The sequence below is a fragment of the Gossypium hirsutum genome, chromosome D07 (assembly GCF_007990345.1).
Source record: "Gossypium hirsutum isolate 1008001.06 chromosome D07, Gossypium_hirsutum_v2.1, whole genome shotgun sequence".
In the NCBI taxonomy this organism is placed as follows: domain Eukaryota; kingdom Viridiplantae; phylum Streptophyta; class Magnoliopsida; order Malvales; family Malvaceae; genus Gossypium; species Gossypium hirsutum.
In genome coordinates this window covers 39,385,506-39,407,311 of record NC_053443.1, presented here as the reverse complement: position 1 = coordinate 39,407,311, position 21,806 = coordinate 39,385,506, and the positions used below count along the sequence as shown (strand labels likewise).

The following is a 21,806-nucleotide window of genomic DNA, read 5'->3' as shown; positions in this document are numbered from 1 at the left end:
CTTCTTTTGTAATTCCCACTTAGTTTGGGTCTGGCATGAACCAGGTGCGTGCACTTTTGCAAGCTGCCCCTACCCTAGCGTCGCAATGTATGTCTTGTTGCCTAAGTCCCTTTAAAATTACACTAATTCAAAATATGCAGCCGTCGCTCACGACACTATGAAGAAAAGAAGCTCCATTCCTTTTATTTTATTAGAATTAGTAATTTTACTATTTCAATGACGCTTTCCCATTTCTGTTTATTATGCATTTAGCAAAATACGACAAAAAAAAAAGGGAAATAAAAATAATACTGCAACAACTCCCAAAGAGGCCAAGACAAAATTGAACTCCTAAGAAAATCCTAAAACGACGACGTTGTGTTTGTCGACTTTTCACCAACCCTGAGAGAGTGAGAAAGCAAGTAGGCAACAGCCGCAGAGGCACCTGTCCATTTCCTTTGCAGTCCCTTGGAAGTGATGGAGCCCATCGAAAAATATCAAACACTTCCATTATAAAACACTCCCTTTTGCTTTTACTTCTTCCCACCAAACAAACTCCCCTCCCTCAACCCCTACATTTTACTACGCTCTCTGAAATCTTAGTTACATCCATGGCGGCAACATCGCTAAATGCCCCTAACGCTCCTCTCCTTCAAAAGACCCATCAAACTCATGTCTTTCTCAAACCCATCTCCACCATTCCTTGTCAAACCTCTGCCAAGCGCTTCTCCATCTCTTGTTCCGCAACTACCCAAGATCGCCTCTCCGTCCAATCCCAATCTCAAGATCGGGTCTTTAACTTCGCCGCCGGTCCCGCCACCTTACCCGAGAACGTCCTCCTCAAAGCCCAATCCGAGCTTTACAACTGGCACGGATCTGGCATGAGCGTTATGGAAATGAGCCACCGTGGTAAGGATTTCCGTTCTATTATCGAAAAAGCCGAGGCCGATCTCCGTTCTCTTCTCAACATCCCTGAAAACTACGCCGTTTTGTTCCTCCAAGGTGGAGCCACCACCCAGTTCGCTGCTGTCCCTTTGAATCTCTGTGCCCCAGGTGACTCCGTTGATTATCTTGTTACTGGATCTTGGGGAGACAAGGCTTTCAAAGAAGCTAAGAAATACTGCAACCCCAAAGTCATTTGGAGTGGGAAATCGGAGAACTACGTCAGGGTTCCCTCGTTCGATGGTTTAGAACTGAACCCGAATGCCAAGTATTTGCATATATGCGCCAATGAGACCATTTACGGGGTTGAGTTCAAGGACTACCCAGTTCCCCGCAATCCAAATGGGGTTCTTGTTGCTGATATGTCTTCCAATTTTTGTTCCAAACCTGTTGATGTAACCAAGTTTGGGTTGATTTATGCTGGTGCGCAGAAGAATGTGGGGCCATCCGGGGTTTGCATCGTGATCGTGAGGAAGGATCTTCTAGGAAATGCACAAGAGAGTACCCCTGTGATGCTTGATTACAAGATCCACGCCGACAACAACTCTTTGTACAACACACCTCCATGTTATGGGATTTATATGTGCGGGCTGGTGTTTGAAGACCTTTTGAAGCAGGGAGGACTGGAAGAGGTTGAGAAGAAGAACCAAAAGAAAGCTGGTATATTGTACAATGCCATCGATGAAAGCAAAGGATTCTACAGGTGCCCTGTTGAGAAATCTGTAAGGTCGCTGATGAATGTTCCATTCACATTGGAGAAGTCAGAGTTGGGTGCTGAGTTTTTAAAGGAAGCCGAGAAGGAGAAGATGGTGCAGCTCAAGGGACATAGGTCGGTGGGAGGCATGCGAGCTTCCATTTATAATGCTATGCCTTTGGCTGGAGTTGAGAAGTTGGTTGCTTTCATGAAGGATTTCCAGGCAAAGCATGCTTGATTCACGTCTCTTCCTATATAAAGTGCGGTTGTTCTCTTCTGTTTGTGTTCACTCTTTTATGTTTTTGCTATGGTTTTATGTCGGGTAGGTTTTAGGTACTATTGGTGATAAATTGCATGCTATCTGAAAGTTCCAAACAGGGGAAGTTAAGCAAGATTTTTGTAATAGACATGATTTGCTAGTTTCATTTCCTGTTCTGATTCTTAAGTGCACAATATTAATTAATTCTAATAAAGGTCGCTTGAATTTTGGTGTTTATTGTTTTCTATTACTAATTGCACCCACATTGCTTGAATTCAAGTTTACATGTAAAACTGCCAATTTCACTGTTGCAGTAGGTTGCATTCTCCTCGACTAAACTGAGAAATAGTTTGGACCTTGACACAAAGAATCAATAAGAAACTCTTGCTTAGGGCATTAGATGCAAATAGGAGCAACCCCAGAGGAAAACTTGGGGAGATCCAACAACCGTCAACAGTAACTAATGCTTGGATTACATCTGCAGAAAGTGGTGTCGATAAAGAGAGGGATGGATCTTGGGAGAACATCGGTCCAAGGTGCAGTAGGCTTGTTGCACTTAAGAATCTGTGGCTGCGGATATAAAGGTTCAATGATGCCACAAAGTATGAGATTCTTCAGTAAGTTACTAAGTTACGAGTACGAGTAAACACTTGCATTCTTTTATCTTAATAAAGGGACTGAAATAAAAGGATTTTGCTGTGTGCTATATATATATATATTATATTAGCAGATTATCATGGTATTTGTCTAATATCATGGGATATATACTGTAGTATATTAACAAATTATAAGCCAAAAAAATCAAGCATTAAACAGTGAATAGAAATAACCTCTTTAGGACTAACCTGAAGGGTATAAAGCAGATCAACTCAATCAACTCATGCTTGCGTGATTGTGAAAGTTTGTACTTGTTTCAAGGAGCTCTAGTGTAACTGTTTGATTAACTTCACTAAGCATGGTCCCAAGGTAAACCCTTTCCTGATTAAATATGTTGCATTATTTTTCTTGATATAAATTAAACATTGATAGCATGAAGAAAAATATGTTTGTAGTTTATAATGTTGGTTGGTAACAATATTAAATTATTTAAAAAGTCAAGTTTTAGATATCTAATTATAACCATTGGTGATTAATTGTGTTGTAAGGACAACTTTTATATGTAAAGTGGTGTTATAATGACGTAATTGTTTTTGGTATAGAAGAAAAAAAACTAGCCAATTTATACCTCATTTGCCTCGACAAGGCATCGTCGTCTCTCATCAGCCTGCAGTAGCCCCATTGCCCGTGTTGGTGGTGATTGGTGCAGTTGCATTCCCTTTCCCTTACCTCTGGCTGGTGCTGCCATACAATTCGCTACTGTATTCCCTTCTCTGTATACATACTGAACTCTCATCTCCCAACTCCGTTCAAATAGCTCCCTTAATGCTCGGACCGCCTCATGATGCACATCCTGACCAGTACCATTAAGCAACTGCACAACGGCAGCATTATCCACTTCCAACACACTTAGGAATACCAAGATCCCATGCAAGCAACAAGCCATCAAATGCACCCCAGTTCTGCCTCTATCATTTAACATCCTCCAATCCCTTGGAAAAGCCACTATCTATCGTCCTTGACTGTCTTGGATAACACCTCTCGCTGTTGCAACATAGTCTCGCTACATACCGCGCCATCAGTATTTACCTTCCACCATCCCTTTGGCAGTCCCTTCCACCTATTGCTGTTCGATCAATCTTTTAGCTACTACCTAAACCTACATGCGCAACATCAAATATGCAATAATAATAATAATAATAATAATAATAATAAAGAACACAAGAATAATAGAGAAGAGATAAATATGAGAATAGGGGGGATTTCTATTGCATTTTTATTATTCTTCTACACATCACAAGTAGTATACTCTTAAATATATATATAGGAAGATTAGACACCGCATTTTCTAATACATAAATAAGAAAAAGCAGTTACAAGGAGATGAAAGGTGAAATGTTATTATAATAATCATCCACTTAATAGCATTCATGACATGCCTCTTTGTATATCCATTGTATGAAAGAAATGTTTCATTAAAAACTTGATTAGGAAAAACCTTGTAGGACAAAAATTTAGTGAAGAAAAAAGAGTACACAACTATAATACGCATAACATGTTGCCTCATTAAAAATTTTACTAGGAAATCCCAATGAGACAAAACCCAGTTAAGAGAAAAAGAGTACAATACGTATTTACTCCCTCTCATGAAAACATCACATAATATATTATATTCTATGTATTCAATATTGAATACTAACTTTTCAAATGACCATTTGAATGCATTTGCTAAGCATTTATATCATCATTCTTTTGAAAGTTATGAATGAACAATTTCTCGTGAAACTTTATATGTTTCTAGCATTTTAAATTCAAGGATTTTAATATAAACTTTACTATATAGTGATTCATATAACAGGTTGTTACAACAACTATTAAACGTATGTTAAATCTTTGTTAGTTTAATAATATACCTAAAGAATATTATATCTTTTCATGATCAATTCTAGGATTTAGCGAAAAATTTCATATTTTTATTGTTTTTGCAAAACTATTTCATTTATACCCTTGCTAGCTTTATACAATTAAGTATTTAGACTATTCAATATGTATATTTCTCAATAGATTTATTCAAGATCCTCTTTTTATTTCATTATTTCAATAATATTTCATACAAAATCATTGTCGACCATTTTTATTATCAGTCTATATTTTCTCGAATGGATATAACTTATCGAGATCTCTTTATTTTTACTATTTTAATCTTTAGTTTCAGGTACCTGAATGTCTTATGGAGGTTTAGCTTTTAGTTATGTCTTGAGTCTCTTTTGGAGCGCTCACCTCCACTATATGACCATCTAGATTTATTATTATTATTATTACTATTATTATGAGAATTTTCATATTTGGAACCGATCAATATATCATGCTTTAGGCATGCATTACTTTCATTTTGTTCTAACTAATTTATCCTACTAGGACTTTAATTCAAATTTAAAACATTAGCTGGTATATAACACTTGGTTATTCTCATCAAGTTAGTAAATATATCTGGCAGTTAACTTGTAATAAAGTGAGTTATCCTTTTTTTTTTGGAAATTTTAGTTCAAAATTACTCTCTATGAGGATCTAGATAATGATAACTCATTATAAGCAATGATTTTATCCAGTTATTAGTTTTCTTTCCCTAATGTTGTGAAAACTATTAAATAAAAATAGTAACCACAATATCATATCATAATTGAATTTTCAATTCATTCAGGACATATAATAATACAAGGAGACTCATAATTAATATATATTCTCAACTTTCTTTAAATACTTATTTTGTGCATTGTTATAGATCAACTTGAACATATGCTACACAATCAAAAATTCTAAAATAGGTAGTATTTTGCTCCTGACCAAAAGTCAATTATAATGGGAAGTATTTACATTAAATTATTGGCATGATGCGTAAAAGTGTCTATTAATGTAAAATATTATATCCTTATGCATATACGCAAAAAGTTTCGTTCTCAAAAGATATTGTCACATCCCAAAAATCGGGTTAGTAAAAATTGAGTTAGTGAAATCAAGAGTGGTCACGTTTTAATTTTTAATTTAAGAATGTGAAAATGTTGCAAAGTGATTAATTTGTTTTAGTGGTTAAGAGTGTTGCTTGTGTTTGTAAGGTTTTGGGTTCGAATCTCTTCATTTGAAAATTTTGCTACTTTTGTCCCTATCTTTAACTCTAAACATCTGACTTAAATTTAATTCCTACACAAGTATTTGATAAGAATGAGTCTATTAGTTTAATGCTAAGGCTTCACATTACCCTTTGGTTCTGTGTTTGAATCCTAGTGTGTGCACAATGAAATTATTTTTACTATTTTTGGTCAATGCTGCCCATGTGGAGGAAGTTGAGTGGAATTCAAGGGGAAAAAATTGATAAGGAGTGTGGGGAAGTGGATAGTTGTTTTTAATTAATTAATTAATTCTGTTTTTAAAAAATTCCTAAAATATTTCCCCAAAATTCTCCTAATTCTACTGTCCACTTCTCTTCCCACTTCTCATGTTAGTTTTTTCTTCTTTCCTTTCTTATTTTCTATTTTATTTTTCTTTCCTCTTCTGTTCTGTTTGTCGATTCTTTTGGCTATCTTTGCTTGGAAGATTCACCATTGTAGTATCAATTTTTCGTGTAAGTGAACTCTATATTTTCATGAGCTTGTGGAGGAGGAATGCAAATTTTTATTCTGTAGTTTTTGATTGGTTTATGTTGGGTTGATTCCTATTGTGATTTTTGTTAGGTGACAATCGAGAGACGCAGAACTCTCCTCCTGCGATTTAAGTGTTGTTAACTGTCATTTTTTTCAAGATTAAGTGACTAATCGTCGTTGTTAGAGGTTGATTTCGATGTAATGTAGTTTGATTGTCTACATTATTTTTTTTGAATAAGCGTTTCAAGTTTGGAAAAATCATGTTAATTAATTCGTGTGAATGGTTAATTTAGGGTTATGAAATTCTTGTTGGGGTGTTTGCTTCAGAAATCAATAAGGTTTGTATCGGAAAACTCAAAAAATAACGAACAGTGCAAAGCCGAAAAACTCACTGTTGATGTCACACGACCGTGTGTCGGGCCGTGCGACAGACTGTGTGGTAGGCTGTGTGGGTTACACGGCTATGTGCCAGATCATGTGGACTACACGAGATGGGCTATTTGGGCTATGTGGGCCACACGGGCATTTGTAGGTCGTGTGTAGGCCATTTGGACCACACAGGCATGTGTAGGTCGTGTGGGCCGCACGAGTTGGGCTAGTTTGGTCATGTGGGCCACATGGGCATGTGAGCCCATTTTTTGGAAAATTTTCACTTAGGGTCGTTTTGATCTATGATTTGTAATTAGACTTTTCGTAGGTTTCATACTTGCTTAATAAGACTTGGAAACAAGGTATATGTTAATGTGCTTTTGTATGTGATGTGTTTAAGGTATGTGAATTATATATGTATGATTTGTGTTTTGTCAATTCTGATGGTATGTTGTCATTTTGCTATGTTGTGTATGAGCATATGATATCTAAATTTGTTAAATTTGTGTATATTTGGATTCTGCTATATGACCATACATGTGACATTATGGCGAAATTGATTTGTTTATATTGAATTTGTGATACATCTGTTCTGCTAAAGCATGAAATGCCATGCCTTTTAATTTCTGATATTGTACGACTGCATGTCTTACATACTTCTCATTCTGATTCAGTATATGCATGCCATGTCACATTGCATAGGGTTTGGGATAATATGGAAAGGAGGAAGTTGTGTTAGTTTAATGATTTGCACTATCTGATGGTTCATCTATATTTTTTCTAGCAGTTTGTCTGCAATTATAGTGGCTCGATCACATATATTTGTTCTGGTAGCTTGGCTGCAATATAGTGGCTTGACCACATATATCCAATTCGACAATTTTAATTGCAACTTGGTGGCATTGACCACAATTATCTGTTGGTGTGATTGGATGGACGAGTTTTAGGGAACTCTATTTGGTGTGTAGCGGAGTTGGGTAGGAAGTTTTCTGAAAAATCTACATTATGTTTTTTGAAAAGCATTGCATTGGCATAAGCATGCATTCTTAGTGATGTGATCCCAAGTCTAAGTTATGAGGGAGGCCTCGGTGGGCTTATGCAAAAATGTTGGGATCAAGCCCAAACTAGTCATGCCCAAGTTGGGCCGGGCCCAACTCCCATGCTGGTCCAAATCACTTAAGTTTTCAATGAATTTTTTAAGGGGCCCGATTGATTTAATCATGCCAAATTTAGAGACTGTTGAACTTAAGTTTAATCTAATAAGTTTGTGTTTTAATTTAATTCCATAGATTTTGTCATACATATTATTACATGTCTTATGTGTTCTAGTTATTAAGTTGATAATTTTTAGCATGTGTGCGTGTGATATCACATTATGTCTTGTTTGTGTCATGTAACATATTTTTAGTTGTGTGTGTCTTGTGTTTCTATAATATATGCGCATGAATATTTATCATCCTTGCATTTCTTAAGTATGTTGTTTGAACTTAAGTATGAGTCCTCGAATGTGTCTTATGTAAATATGTGTGCTCATGGTATAATATATATATGTTTATGCGTATGATTCAAGAGTTATGCATATACTTTTTGGGTTAAATTGTTTTGGTCGAATTTTGGAATGAGAATGTTGCAAAGCTGATGCCTATTTATATGTGTGTAGATGACCATTCGGATGGGATTAAGATGACCCTTTAAGCTTTATCCATCTTACCAAATTCATCACAAGATCTTTCTAGAATTATCAAGAATCAAGTCATCAAATGTTGATACATGCAACCATTCATATGGATGGGTCAAATGCATGTCATCAAGTTGACTTAAGAATAAATAATTCATATCATTTAAGAGTTGCATGGATGGTGGCTGCAAGGGGAAATGGACGTTCTAGAAGTTTGTCACTAATTCATGCTCCTACATGCTTATTAAAGCCTCAAATTAAAGACATGCATGTCCCATGCTAGGAGCATTCGACCAAGGGGGATTTTGGGACTTAAATGGCTGCACATTCATAGAACAAGGAGATACTTAAGGCCTAAGTATGCATGAATGCACCAAATAAAGAGTTGTGACTATTCAGCCAAAAGCATGCACAAACCTACAAGGACATGAACTAGATTTAATAGTGTGTGTGAACATATTCATCCTTAGTGTGAACATCTTAAAAATTGTGCATGAGTGTATTTAAGGCTAGTGTGAACCTAATAGATGCCAAATTTGAATGGCCATTTTAAGGGCATATATAAATAATGTAAAAGGGACATTTTCGGTCAGACCATTTGAATACAAAAACTTTATTTGTGAGATTCTTCTCTTCAAGGTTCTTAACCGAACGTATTTGAACTTATCAAACTTCCTTTGAGTTTGTGGCGTTCACCCTTGACTTATCACTTCGTTTACCACCTAGAAGTGTGGCATTTTCGTTATACCAAGGTTCGAGTATTTTTCAAATTTACGAGGGTTGAGTTTGATTATAACTTCAGTTCCATAAAACATTCAAGTGCTTCGGGTCACGGTTTCCACCATCTTTTAAACCTATTCAAGACGATCCTTCCTTCAAGTAAGTTTCTAAACTTTCCAAATTTTGGGAAATCACATCACTTAGTTTTGCTCAATTCATCGATATGAAATTCTTTGTGATTTGATTGTTGTGTTATTTGTGTTCTCTTTTTGAGTTTAGGTACATATTAAGATTTATAGCTCACCCTTTTGTTTTTGACCTTTTAGATAATCAGCTAATTTAGGTCCGGACAGCGTGCGGGAGTTCGAATTGGTTTTCACGTAAAATGGTCTGTTTTGGTTAATAAATTAAGATTTCCGGACTTTTGATTTTTGGACTAAGTTTTCAAATTTGGTTTTGTTTTTGAGTTTTGTTCTATTCATCAATTTTTAGGTGTTCTTAACATAAAACTGCAAAATTATTTGAATTTGACAAATTGAAATTTGGTTTACAAAAATTAAAAACTCTGAAAATACACACTAGAAAATTAAGTATCAATGATAGAGGGTTGCGCGGGGACCAAGATCGAGTTGTCAAGTCATGAGAAACTCCTACGAAAGCTTTAAACAATCAGATCTGAAATGAAACAGAAAAGGATTAGAATTCCATATCTAAAGTAAAGTAACTCCCAAATCAATAAAGACTGAGCCAAAAAAGTGAGAATGCTTATTAGTGATGAATCTTGATAACCAAGAACGTGAAATTGGACGTCAAGAAAGTTTCCCAATCAATCGAATCTGATAAGCAACACAAAACAGCGAGATTAAATTTAACAGATTATAAAAATAAAAACTTGAACAAAATTAGGGATTTGGGCGGCAAGAAGGGGGAAATTGATGGACAAGATTGTTAATCGGTAATTAAGAAGTTCTATGATCCCTTACAACCAAATCCGAAAAGAAATTAAGAATCCAATCAGCAAATCAATTGAAATTCCAACAACCGTTTGAATCAGAATGAGAAGGAGAAATTCGGCGAGATCAATTGGGGAAAAGATGATTTGGCTCGAACTTGGCTGCCAAAGAGAGGGCTGATCGATTATCTTTAGTAATTAAAGAGGGTTGAAACAAACAAGAAGATAAGAACAAGTTAGATAAAGGAATCGACACTAGTAGAATTTAAAGGAAAAATTGACAGCAAGAAATTAAAAGATAAGTCCTAAGAAGCCTTGAAATCCCAAAAGATTCCACAACTCCCTTCAAACGGCTCTAATCTCCCCTCCAAAGAATATCAATGGCAAGAAGAAGGTTGAAGATGGCTCCCACAATCAAAATATTGTTAAAACAACTTCTAAAGAAGACTCAAGAGAGAATTCTTGGAGAAAAACTCAAAGAGAATTCTGCACTTAAACAAATCTAAAATTTTCAATATAATTGAGAAGTAGTCAATACAAGGGTGGCCGGCCATGCCTTTAAATAGGCCTTAGAATTATCCTAATCTTATTAGAAAACTTAAAAATTAAACCTAATTAATAAAAATAATAGGCAAATTTGACCATGCACTTAAATGGACTGTTTTGGGCCGAATTTTAACATGTAACATTCCTAAAGCCTAAAATTTAAATTAACAATTAAAATGTTTACAAATTGGGCCCTTTGACAATTTGGCCTGATTTTCAACTAAATATGGGTGTATTTCTTGATTGGGCTTGGAATCATCTTCTTGGGCCTTGCCTTTAAGAACTTGGGCTTGTATTCCATCTTCTACTAAAATTGGTTCGTTGATGCTCGTAACGGAGATCCAATGTGCTTTGGCTGCAAGATTTGGTTTCTTGGACCAAGATTTCCAAGATTTGAAATCTTGATTTTCTTGATTCTTGAAATCGCTCCAAACAGCAAGATTGGGCCAAGATTCGGTTTCTTGATTTTCTTGAAAACAAGAAAGTGAATCTTGATTTTCTCTTTCTTTCATGTACGCATCTAAGGCATTGCTAACAAACTCCTGAATGGTCCCATTTAGTTTGGAACGCATTTGTCGGGCCTTTGATCTCGTTATTGGGCCTTGTGGTAATTTGAGCCCATCACGTTCTTGGGCTTGGGTTGGGCCTTTGTGAGTCGTATCAATCAAACAAACTGCTTTTTTTGTAAAATGACTGCACACGAATTTTTCTAAATAACAATGTAAGAGTTTTGCCAAAAATTAATGTTTTCAAATCAAGTGATTTCCAAAGTTAGATATCGATTTCTTGAAGTTTCCGTTATTTTTCAAAATATATGGTTAAGTGATTACGCTATAAAATAAGAGTTTTTCGAACTTGTGATTTTTTAGAACTCATATGTGGTTAGCAAAAATTATGATTTTTTATCCCACATTTTAAATTTGGTTTTTCAAATGACATGATGTAACTCCTCCATATTCGTGTTACAGATATGGTTTAGCTACTAACTGGAGGATATACTTTATAAACTATGCTAAACCATTTTATACGTATAAATAATTGACTTTTTGCTATAGTTACTCACGCTTACAATCTAGCATTCAATAATAACTGAAAGCATAAGAAATAAACGTATTAACATTAGCAAAAATTGTCTCGATTCCATAATATGAAAGTGTTGTTCTTAAGCAAATAATTAAAAAAATTAATCTTGCAAACTACAGGTTGCGAGTTACTATTCACATTTGGTTAAATTTTAGATGCATCTACCAAAATTATATCAAAATATCCACTTGTTGGATAAACAGACCGACATTTCTTTTAGAAATGCAAGAGATTCAATCTCAACTTTTCTAGTGAGGTTTAATAAATCATCTTCTTTTAGAACAAAGAGCGCTTGAGGATTCTTTAAAATGAAGAATCTTCAAGTTATTTAATAAATATCGATTTAAATTCTCAACTTGTTGCATCATTATTGATCAGGATGGTCTAACCAATCATGCCAACTTAATTAATACATTTGGACTAGTAAACTTCAGGTTTATTATCTCATGTGATTCAACAATACAAATGTAAACTTTTGGTTTATCATCATATGTGATTTAATTGTATATGCATAGTATAAACTAGAGACAAAGACAATAATTTTCCAATACAATAAAATTAAAGACAAAGCTATATGCAGTTGTTGCAAATAAATTTTATCAATTTAAAAAATACGCACGAACAAATATTTTCTTTGCAAAGGCATATGTGCAAAATTAAGTAATGTGTATGATCATATAATAAATGCACAATAATTAAAAGCTTAAATATAAGTTGAAATTATTAATTTAAATTTCAATATCGGTCTTAATATCTATCTCAGAATATCTTCATTTTCCATTTTTGGTGGATAGAAGAATTATTATGACCACCCCTTTTACTATTACTATTGTAAAGCAACTTACCACGCCCATGTCCAAGTTTCAGTCTTTCTATATTGCTACTTCACTTCAAGGAATGAAGCAGATCTAATATAACAGACTTTGTGGTTTTCCATTTTTTTTAGTTCTTTAAAAATATGCTCAAAAAACGAACGCCATTTTCGAGAAGAGCCGAAAGGTAGTTCAGTTTCCATTCCCCAAACTGTTAAAAAGCAAAAATTATTCTTTTGACCTTTCTGTTTTTTTCATTGGATCTTTATGAGAGGGTTGTAGTTTAAATCTGTGCCAAGGTTTTAGGCAAAAAGGAAATATGATCTTTATCTGAATACCGTCTATTAACCAGTTTTTTGGAAATTTTGTTTCGGATAATTGAACACCATTATAAGTGCATTTAACATGCATTTCTTGATTCCAATCCGTTAAATCCTCAAACCACTCAGGAAATTGAAATAATAACATACGGGTAATGTTTTTAACTATTATCAGTGAAGGTAATATAATATGTTTTCTAAGAATTGATCGGGTTATTAACACGAAGCCCTTTATTACTTGAGCAAGTAAAAGAATATCCTATGGTTCTGCTATTTCTATCCTCATTTTCTCTTCTCTTTTGTATTTTATCTTTTGACCTCGTAGTTTTTCTCGATCTTTTTTTTTCTGTATAATAAAAAGTTTTTGATTCTTTGGTTTTACATATCCAATTTCGAGATATTCGTTTCAACGGTCCAGAAATATCAAAAGAAAAAAAGAGTGGTTTGTCTACTCTGTCCAAAAAAAAAGGGGGAATGTACATTTGCTTGAAACATGTGACAGCCCTAAAGTGACCCTAGTCGAAAAGCGGTCTCGGGACCGCTAGACCGAGTCACCAAATTATTTGAATGTGATAATTATTGCCTAAAATATGTGAATAAAAATGTGTGAAAGTTTTAAGCTTCGATTTAGTTAATTGCATGTGAATTTAGTTGATAGGACTTATGTGAGAAAATTTAGAAATGTGCTAGGCAAATGCAAGTGGCCTAATAGTGCATATAATCAAAGGGGTGGACTTGCATGTCAATTTCCCCCATTTAAGTACTAGTGGCCGGCCATGACAAGGGATGATGGGCAAAACATGTCATGAAACATGTTGTGTTAATGGAAAAATAAAATAAGAAGCATGGGCAAAACATGTCATGAAACATGTTGTGTTAATGGAAGAATAAAATAAGAAGCATGGGCAATAAACTAATAAGAAATTGAAGGAAGAAAACAAAGAGAAAAAAATGTGTTCATCATTCTCATGCATGACCAAAAAAAAAAAGAAGAGAAAAGCTCTCATGTTGTTCTTGGCCGAATAGGAGAAAGAAAAAAAAGGAAAAAGAGCTTTGAGGAAATCGGCTATGGTGGTTTGATAGACTAGGGTATGTTTGATGATGTTCCATGAGATGCATGCATGTTTTAGTAGTTAGCTTGAGTTCTAAATAGCCCATGGTTCAAATCTTTACTATGTCATGGAGATGATATTCGACCAAGGTGGATTGGTGTTGATATCATTTGCATGCTAAAAGTGAAGCTTTGTAATGGTGCATGTGATGGTGGATTGATGATTCTTGAATCTTCTTTTTAGCATTTTTGAGTGAGACATTAAGTTCTTTGTTTAACCATGACCAAAAATTGAAATGGTATGGTGTTGTGATGCAATCGGCCCCAACATAGACATGTATGTTCGGCCACATGAATAAGTACATAAGTTATGTGTATGTTCGGCCATAGGTAGCCTATTGATGGCTTTAGCTTGACTTAGAAAATTCGGCTAAGGGGAAATATTAGCTAGTATGTTGAATTCGATTCGTGATTTCGTACATATGTGACTCTAGTGTCTAATGTATATATGGGCTAAGTACCTTGAGCTTCTCTTTTGATGTTCGAATGAATTGTATTAAATTGCTTGATGTGATTAAAAATGCGTATGACCATTGTGTATTTGAGCTAAAAGGTGGCCATATGACCTATCAAACTCCTTGTCATATTCGGCCATAAGCTAGCAAAATGAGACTTTAATGAGTTAAATTTGTTTGAATTAAGCTCAAGAGCAAAGGGGAACTAAATCCGATAAAGGGAAGGAAAAAGTGGTCGAATAGCCGTCGAAACCGTTCGACAACATCCGAGGTAAGTTCTTGAGTAATAGAGCTTAAATTATGATTTGATTAGATCATGTTTTAAGCAAATCAAAATCATGCTCCTTGTGTGTGGCTATTGAGCCGAAATTGCAAGAGTGATAAGTGTCTTGTGTTTGAGTTTTGCTAATGAAAATGAAATACGAATGTGTCATGATTTATTGTTAAATGTGCATGGTTATTCGAATGATGTCCGGGCTAAGTCCCGAAGGCTTTGTGCTAAGTTACCATATCCGGACTAAGATCCGAAGGCATTTGTGCGAGATACTAATTCCGGGCTAAGCCCGAAGGCATTGGTGCGAGTTACTAAATCCGGGTTAAGTCCCGAAGGCATTTGTGCGAGTTACTAAATCCGGGTTAAGTCCCGAAGGCATTTGTGCGAGTTACTATAACCGGGCTATGTCCTGAAGGCATTTGAACGAGTAGCTATATCCGGTTAAATTCCGAAGGTACGTGATTTGGAAATGAATGATCTTGCTGTAAAAATTTCAGTTAATACGCTTGAAACATCCCAACATTGAGGTATGTTTTGTATGTGCTTTGAATTAGTTGAGCCCTTACAAATAAGTATTCGCTCAGTTGATAAATGAGCTACCGGCCTTTGGCTAAGTTGATCTTTGTGTATGAATAAAAGGGTTGGTAATGTGAAGTAAGTATGATATTGAAAATTTGTGCAAATGAAATTATCCGTTTAGCTACATGAATGCTATACTTTGGTTGTGTCTAAATTCTTTGCTCAAAACTTACTAAGCATTTAATGCTTACTCCGTTTCTTTGATTCTCTGTTTTATAGATTTTGGTTCTTCAGCTATCGGACTCGGGATTTTGAAGTCGAAGTCGCCCACACTATCAAAGCCCCCTTTTGGTACAATTTTGGTTGAACTTCGAAATGGCATGTATAGGACTACCCTTTTTGTTGTGGGTCATGGACCCTTTGGATTTGTATAATTTTGGATAGCCATGCGAAAATGGCTTATATATGTTTGAGCATAATGTTATACTCATTTGATATGGATATGCTTAACAAGGATTGGCCATGGGAATGGTTAATCACTATCATAATTTGTGCTATTTATGCTAAAAGGGCTAGTTGAGTCATGGAAACTATGAAATAGGTAAAGTCTACCTTAAAGGCAGATGCTGACAGCAGCAGTGATGTAGATTTCGAAAATCACTAAAAATAGTAGGAATGGAATTAAATAGTGAATAAATTATGAAAACGAACCTTGATGAATCTATTTTCATAGGAAAGTAACGAAACATTCATATGAACAGTATATTATGAGATGCTAAAGTTTTCGTGAGACAGGGCCAGAACAGTTTCTGGATTCCCTGTTCCGACTTTGGAAATTCATTATAAATTAACCAGAGATAATTAGAAGTCATTCCATATATTAATAGATTCCTTTTTGAGTCTAGTTTCTATAGAAACAAACGAAATCAGTATTGAATCCCTGTACAGGGAGATATCGAAGTCGTAATGCGCAAAGGTCAGTGTAGTCGATCCCTGTAACATGGGAGACTTTGACTAATAAACTGTACTAATTGGCCCGACCAAAAATTCTAGAAAAAAATTTGTAGATGCATCTATGAGTCTAGTTTCAGGGAAAAATCACGAATCTAATTTTCGAGTTGTGAAACTCAAGATATGATTTTTAAGGTGACAGTGACACAGTTAGCCAGCTTGCCTGGAAAATTTAAAATGGATTGTGCAAAGAAGTGATTTAAGTCTGCAAACCCCTCGTGTCCGACTCCGGCGACGGACTCGGGTATGGGGTGTTACAATTTTATTGGTATCAGAGCTACGGTTTAGTCGATTCTAGGACTACCGTAATGCGTTGGGTCTAGCTATACATGCCATTTTATGTGATTATTTGATAGTGTGGTGATTTCTGACATTTGCAAATGTGTTTATTTATAGTAATGGATCCCGATCCCGACCGAGCGGTAGCTGATGATCTTGAGAGTGTAGCGCCTGCTCCCGTACAAGGGACAGCACCGGTGGACTCTCAACCTAATGCTAGTAACCCGAATGATGAAGCTAGACAAGCTTTCTATAGCGTGATGAATGATTGGTTCAACCAATACATTTGAACTAATACGGCTGTTCCACAACCTCCATTCCCGACAAATACCACCCCCGCACCTACCATACCTCCGGTAACTGACCAAATAAGGTCAAATAAGCCCCCAGTTTACAGAATCCGAAAACATGGGGCTACTGAATTTAAAGCCACGGACAGCGATGATGCCGAGCAAGCGGAATTTTGGTTGGACAACACTATCCGGGTACTAGATGAACTATCTTGCACACCCGATGAGTGCCTAAAGTGTACTATCTCCTTGCTACGTGATTCTGCCTACTATTGGTGGAATACGTTGACTTCTGTTGTGCCTAGAGAGCAAGTAACTTGGGAGTTTTTCCAAACCGAGTTTCGAAAGAAGTATATCAGTCAGAGATTTATTGACCAAAAACGGAAGGAATTTCTTGAACTCAAACAAGGTTCCATGTCGGTTACCGACTATGAACGAAAATTTGTAAGGCTTAGCCGGTACGCACGAGAATGCATTTCCTTAGAAGCCGTGATGTGTAAATGTTTCGAGGATGGACTGAATGACGATATAAAGCTGTATGTAGGCATTTTGGAAATCCGAGAATTTGTGGCACTTGTCGAGCGAGCTTGCAAGGCCGAGGAGCTCAGTATGGAGAAAAGAAAAGCTAAGGTGGGAGCAAAGGAGTTTCGTAAGAGGTCTTCGGGGAAGCCCTTCCCACAGTCATCGAAGAAATTTAGAGATGGCTTAGGCCGATCTAGAGACACTTCAGGCTTTTCTAGACGAGATCGCGATCGACCCCCTGTGGATGCACGAGTCACTTCGGTCGCTAGTGTTGGAAATGATCGTTGGGACAGAGCGGAGTGCCAGTATTGTGGTAAATGGCATTCGGGGAGTTGTAGATTCCATGATCGCTCCTGTTACAAGTGCGGATCAGCTGACCACTTCATTAAGGATTGCCCGAGGTTGTCTGAACAGAATATAAATCAAAGCGAGAAACCGGGTGCTACCACTGTTCGAGGTAGACCATCTAGAAATACGGGCAATGCTAGGGGTGGTCAGAGAGGATCTAGAGATGCTACGACCAGATCCAAGGCTCGCGCTCCTGCTAGGGCTTATGCTATACGCGCACGCGAGGATGCTTCCTCGCCAGATGTTATTACCGGTACTTTTACTCTCTTTGATACTAATGTGATTGCTTTGATTGACCCTGGTTCTACTCATTCTTATATATGCGAAACCTTAGCATCCAGTAAGACTTTACCTATTGAGTCTACTGAGTTCGTAATTCGGGTGTCAAATCCCTTGGGTCGTTACGTGCTTGTCGACAAAGTGTGTAAGAAATGCCCCCTAGTAATTCGAGATTCCTGTTTTCCGGCGGACTTGATGCTTTTTCCGTTTGATGAATTTGATGTTATTCTTGGTTTGGATTGGTTGACCGCGCATGATGCGGTTGTGAATTGCAAAAGCAAGACTATTGATTTGTGGTGCGCAAATAACGAGATAATCCGAGTTGAGTCTACGGACTTAAGGGGGCTGCCAGCTGTAATATCAGCAATGTTGGCCCAGAAATATGTAAGAAAAGGGTGCGAAGCATACCTTGCGTATGTACTTGATGACAAAGAATTAGAAAAGAAACCCGAATCTGTGCCGGTGGTTTGTGAATACCCGGATGTTTTTCCTGAAGAATTACCGGGTTTACCACCTGTTCGGGAGGTAGAGTTTGGTATTGAGCTTGTACCTGGAACTACGCCAATTTCGATAGCTCCGTATCGTATGGCACCAACCGAGTTAAAAGAATTGAAAGCTCAGTTGCAAGAGTTGACGGATAGAGGTTTCGCTCGACCAAGTTTCTCACCTTGGGGTGCACCAGTATTGTTCGTGAAAAATAAGGACGGAACCATGAGGTTGTGCATTGACTATCGTCAACTGAATAAAGTGACGATAAAGAATAAATATCCATTACCGCGTATTGATGATTTGTTTGATCAACTAAAGGGAGCCTCAGTGTTTTCAAAGATAGATTTGAGATCGGGTTATTATCAGTTGCGGATTCGAGATTCGGACGTTTGATCAGGATCATTAGCATCCTTGGTATTAGTATAAGTATCGACGTTTCGCCTGTTTATTAGTAAAAATCACGACACGCTTGGATTTTCTTGAACGAATTTCATGCTCTGCTATTACATTTTCCTTGTTTTCTCCCCCTGTTGTTCTAAATCGTCGATTAATTTGTATGACCATCGAGGAACTTTTTTACATATTTCTTTTAATCCAATAGATTTTTTTTCGAATTTTTTGATTGTTGGGATTAGTTATAGCTATATTGAATAAAAATTTCAAAATTTTGACTCGATCCTCTGAATCGGTATTTCCGTGTTCATCTTCTATCAATGCCAATAAAGAGAGTTCTTTTTTTGTTGCTAATGATTTTATATTGAGTGTATCTAGTGTCTGTTCAAGTTCGTGATAATCAGTAGTAAGAAGTAGAGCATGAATCGTATTTATTCAAAACGGATCCATGTTTTCTTTTATAGGTTTGATTTATGCTTAAAGAAGAACCCCATTTTTTGATTCTTCTGCAGTAGGGTCCATGCAAGAAAGGATCATATAGTTTAGGAAAGTATTCTCTTTTAGTTTCATTATTAGAGAATCGAGTACTTTTTTCAAGTATGCCCAGATCAAAAGATTCCTTATCTAAAGATTCGACTCTTTTTATAAACTCCTTACTAAAATTTGAAGAATGAAAAGTTGAAAATGTTTTCTCTAACAAGCTATTCATTAGTAATATTTTATATCTTTTAAAACTAATGCGTTAACATCACAAATTTTGTTCTTGATATATTAGCTCTTATGGAGCATTTGACAAATTTTTTACTACCAAATATTGGAAAAATATTGGTTTATTTCAATACCAAAAGAAAAAAAAAACTTTCTTGTATCTGTCCAAATGTATAATATCCATTGTTACATGGCGAGCAATACATATATATATTCTTAAAGAGTATTAATATAGTTGGAGAAACTAGTTTGACAGCTGACGGGTGCATGATTGATGGACTTCATATCGTATTGTTAAGTTATATCTATCTTTTGAAGGGTTTTCTTGAGAACTTTCTTTGTTGTCTGATTTATTACTATGTTTCCACTTCTAGTGGTTACTATTATACCACTTATCACGTCCATAATTATATCTTTTAAATTTTATCTTATACTTGCGTTCACTTTGAGGAATGCAACAAATTTACTAGGACAAACTTGTAAATGTCCCAATAGATTCTTTATTTCATAATCACCATCGCAAATATGCTTGGATGTTCATTATAATCAACATTTCACTTTTTATCTCCCTTAACTCTTTACCTATCATATCATTGTAACCATTTTTTTTCTATTTATGTATTAGAAAATGAAGGTAGCATTAAAATGGCTATTCAAGATTATTTCTCTAAAATATTCGTGAGATTTATAATGAAGAGGTGTGTAAACTCGAAATTATGTAGGATTTTTCTATATATTTTTACCACCCTTTTACTTAATAAATATGTTTATCTTGAGTAATTGTTATTAAAATAAGTAAATTTTACTTATTTAGTAAAATTGGGCATGAATTTATAAAGTATGTGAAATTGTGCTTAATTACATGATTTTATTACATATTTTATATTGTTTCATGTTAATTTATAAATATGAGATTTTTCACTATGTAGGAGGACCATTGAAGAAGTGAGAAATGTGAATGAAACATGGACATGAACAAATAAACTCATGTGGACGACAATACCATGCAATTTGAGTCATGATGTTGATAATTTGACCCAGTAAAAGAGGTGCTAAAAGATGGACATGTCTGCTAAGTTATTGGACTGAGAAACCGTCCAACAAGGGGGAACTGAAGCCCAGTTTTAGCACAAGTAGATGGCAGCCCAAAAGCAAGCTCTGGGGTATTTAATTGAAGGTCTTACAGTTGGAAAATAATCAGAAATCAGCTCAACTACTTTTCTGTTGAAACTGTCTACCCTATGGCTATTAATAGCCTTGGCTTGAATTCAAATTGAGGAGACTAAGTCATTCTCTTCTCCTTCAAATATGGCCAGCCATGCATGGTAGAAAGAGAAGGAATTTTGAATCTATTTGTAGCTAACTCTACCCCTTACCTTCACCAATAAATACCATGCACCAGTCCCTTAATCCATCATCCCTCACAACTTATTTCTCTTCTCTCATTAGCATTTTTCTACATTCCATTTCCATTTTTTTACATTCCATTTCCCTTTTCCTTCCATTGCATAGCCGCCCATCTCTTTCACATACTTTAGCCACAAAAGCTTTTTCAGAAGCATTCTTTGGTTGGCCACTTTAGGAACTCCTGAGAAAAAGAAGAATCGAGCAGAACGGAGGAGTGCATCAGTCAGAATGGATCCAAAAGGGTGCTGAACTGAATCAGTCAGAATAGATCCGAAAGGCTGCTGAACTGAATAGAGTTTATTCTTTCCTCTTGTTATTTATTTTAATCATGTTTGCTTTAGGTTTATTATTTTTGACATCAACAATGATATTTTAAATCCTATTTGCTAGGATGATTATGTTAATTCAATAAGATATATTTTATTAATGTTTAACATGTTTAGGCCTCAGTCAATCATGTTTTCAATGAATATCATGATGCATTTCATTCATACGTGATTAGGTGCACCCAGATTAGTTGAGCGATCCTAACCAGACGATGGTTAGTAGACACATAATTGAAAAGTGAAATGTTCAATTTAGATCCTTAAACACGACTAAGTTTAGGTTCGTAATATCTTTAGTTAAGTGTATTGCCTTGCATAGTTTTTTGGTTTATGTAATTAAACTATTGCTTAAGTAAATGTCCCTGTGACCTTACATAAATGATAAGAAACCCTTAGTTAATATGATCAGTAAAATGCATATTTAACTAAGTAAAAGACTCCGTAAGGACTTAATTTGGTTTCCAAACTCATGAAAGATTGAGTTGCCGTAGAAGTAATTCTGAACATTGTTAAGCATGATAAAGTAAATTGAATTGATTAATATAATTATCCTAGCCCATTTAATGTTGATTGTTTTTGTTGCTAAAGCCATTGATTCATACATTTAGGTAAATTGCATCTAGATTAGAATTGCATAGGGATCGATCTTTGCATCTAGTTAGTTGTATTTAGTTTAATCATCACCATCCAAATTATTGAGTTTTTACATCAAATTGTTAATTATAATTTTGCAATTAATCAATTAAGCTTATACAGTCCTCGTGGAGATGATAACTAATTTTACTTACTTATTACTTGAATGATTG

General features: G+C 35.6%; 1 protein-coding gene across 1 annotated transcript; it reads left to right on the top strand.

Moving 5' to 3' along the window:
• Window positions 1-314: 314 nt before the first annotated feature.
• Window positions 315-2,109, top strand: LOC107955090 (phosphoserine aminotransferase 2, chloroplastic). Its single transcript, XM_016890806.2, has one exon. The coding sequence runs from the start codon at window positions 591-593 to the stop codon at window positions 1,851-1,853; it is 1,263 nt and encodes a 420-aa protein (XP_016746295.1). The 5' UTR covers window positions 315-590; the 3' UTR covers window positions 1,854-2,109.
• Window positions 2,110-21,806: the final 19,697 nt, after the last annotated feature.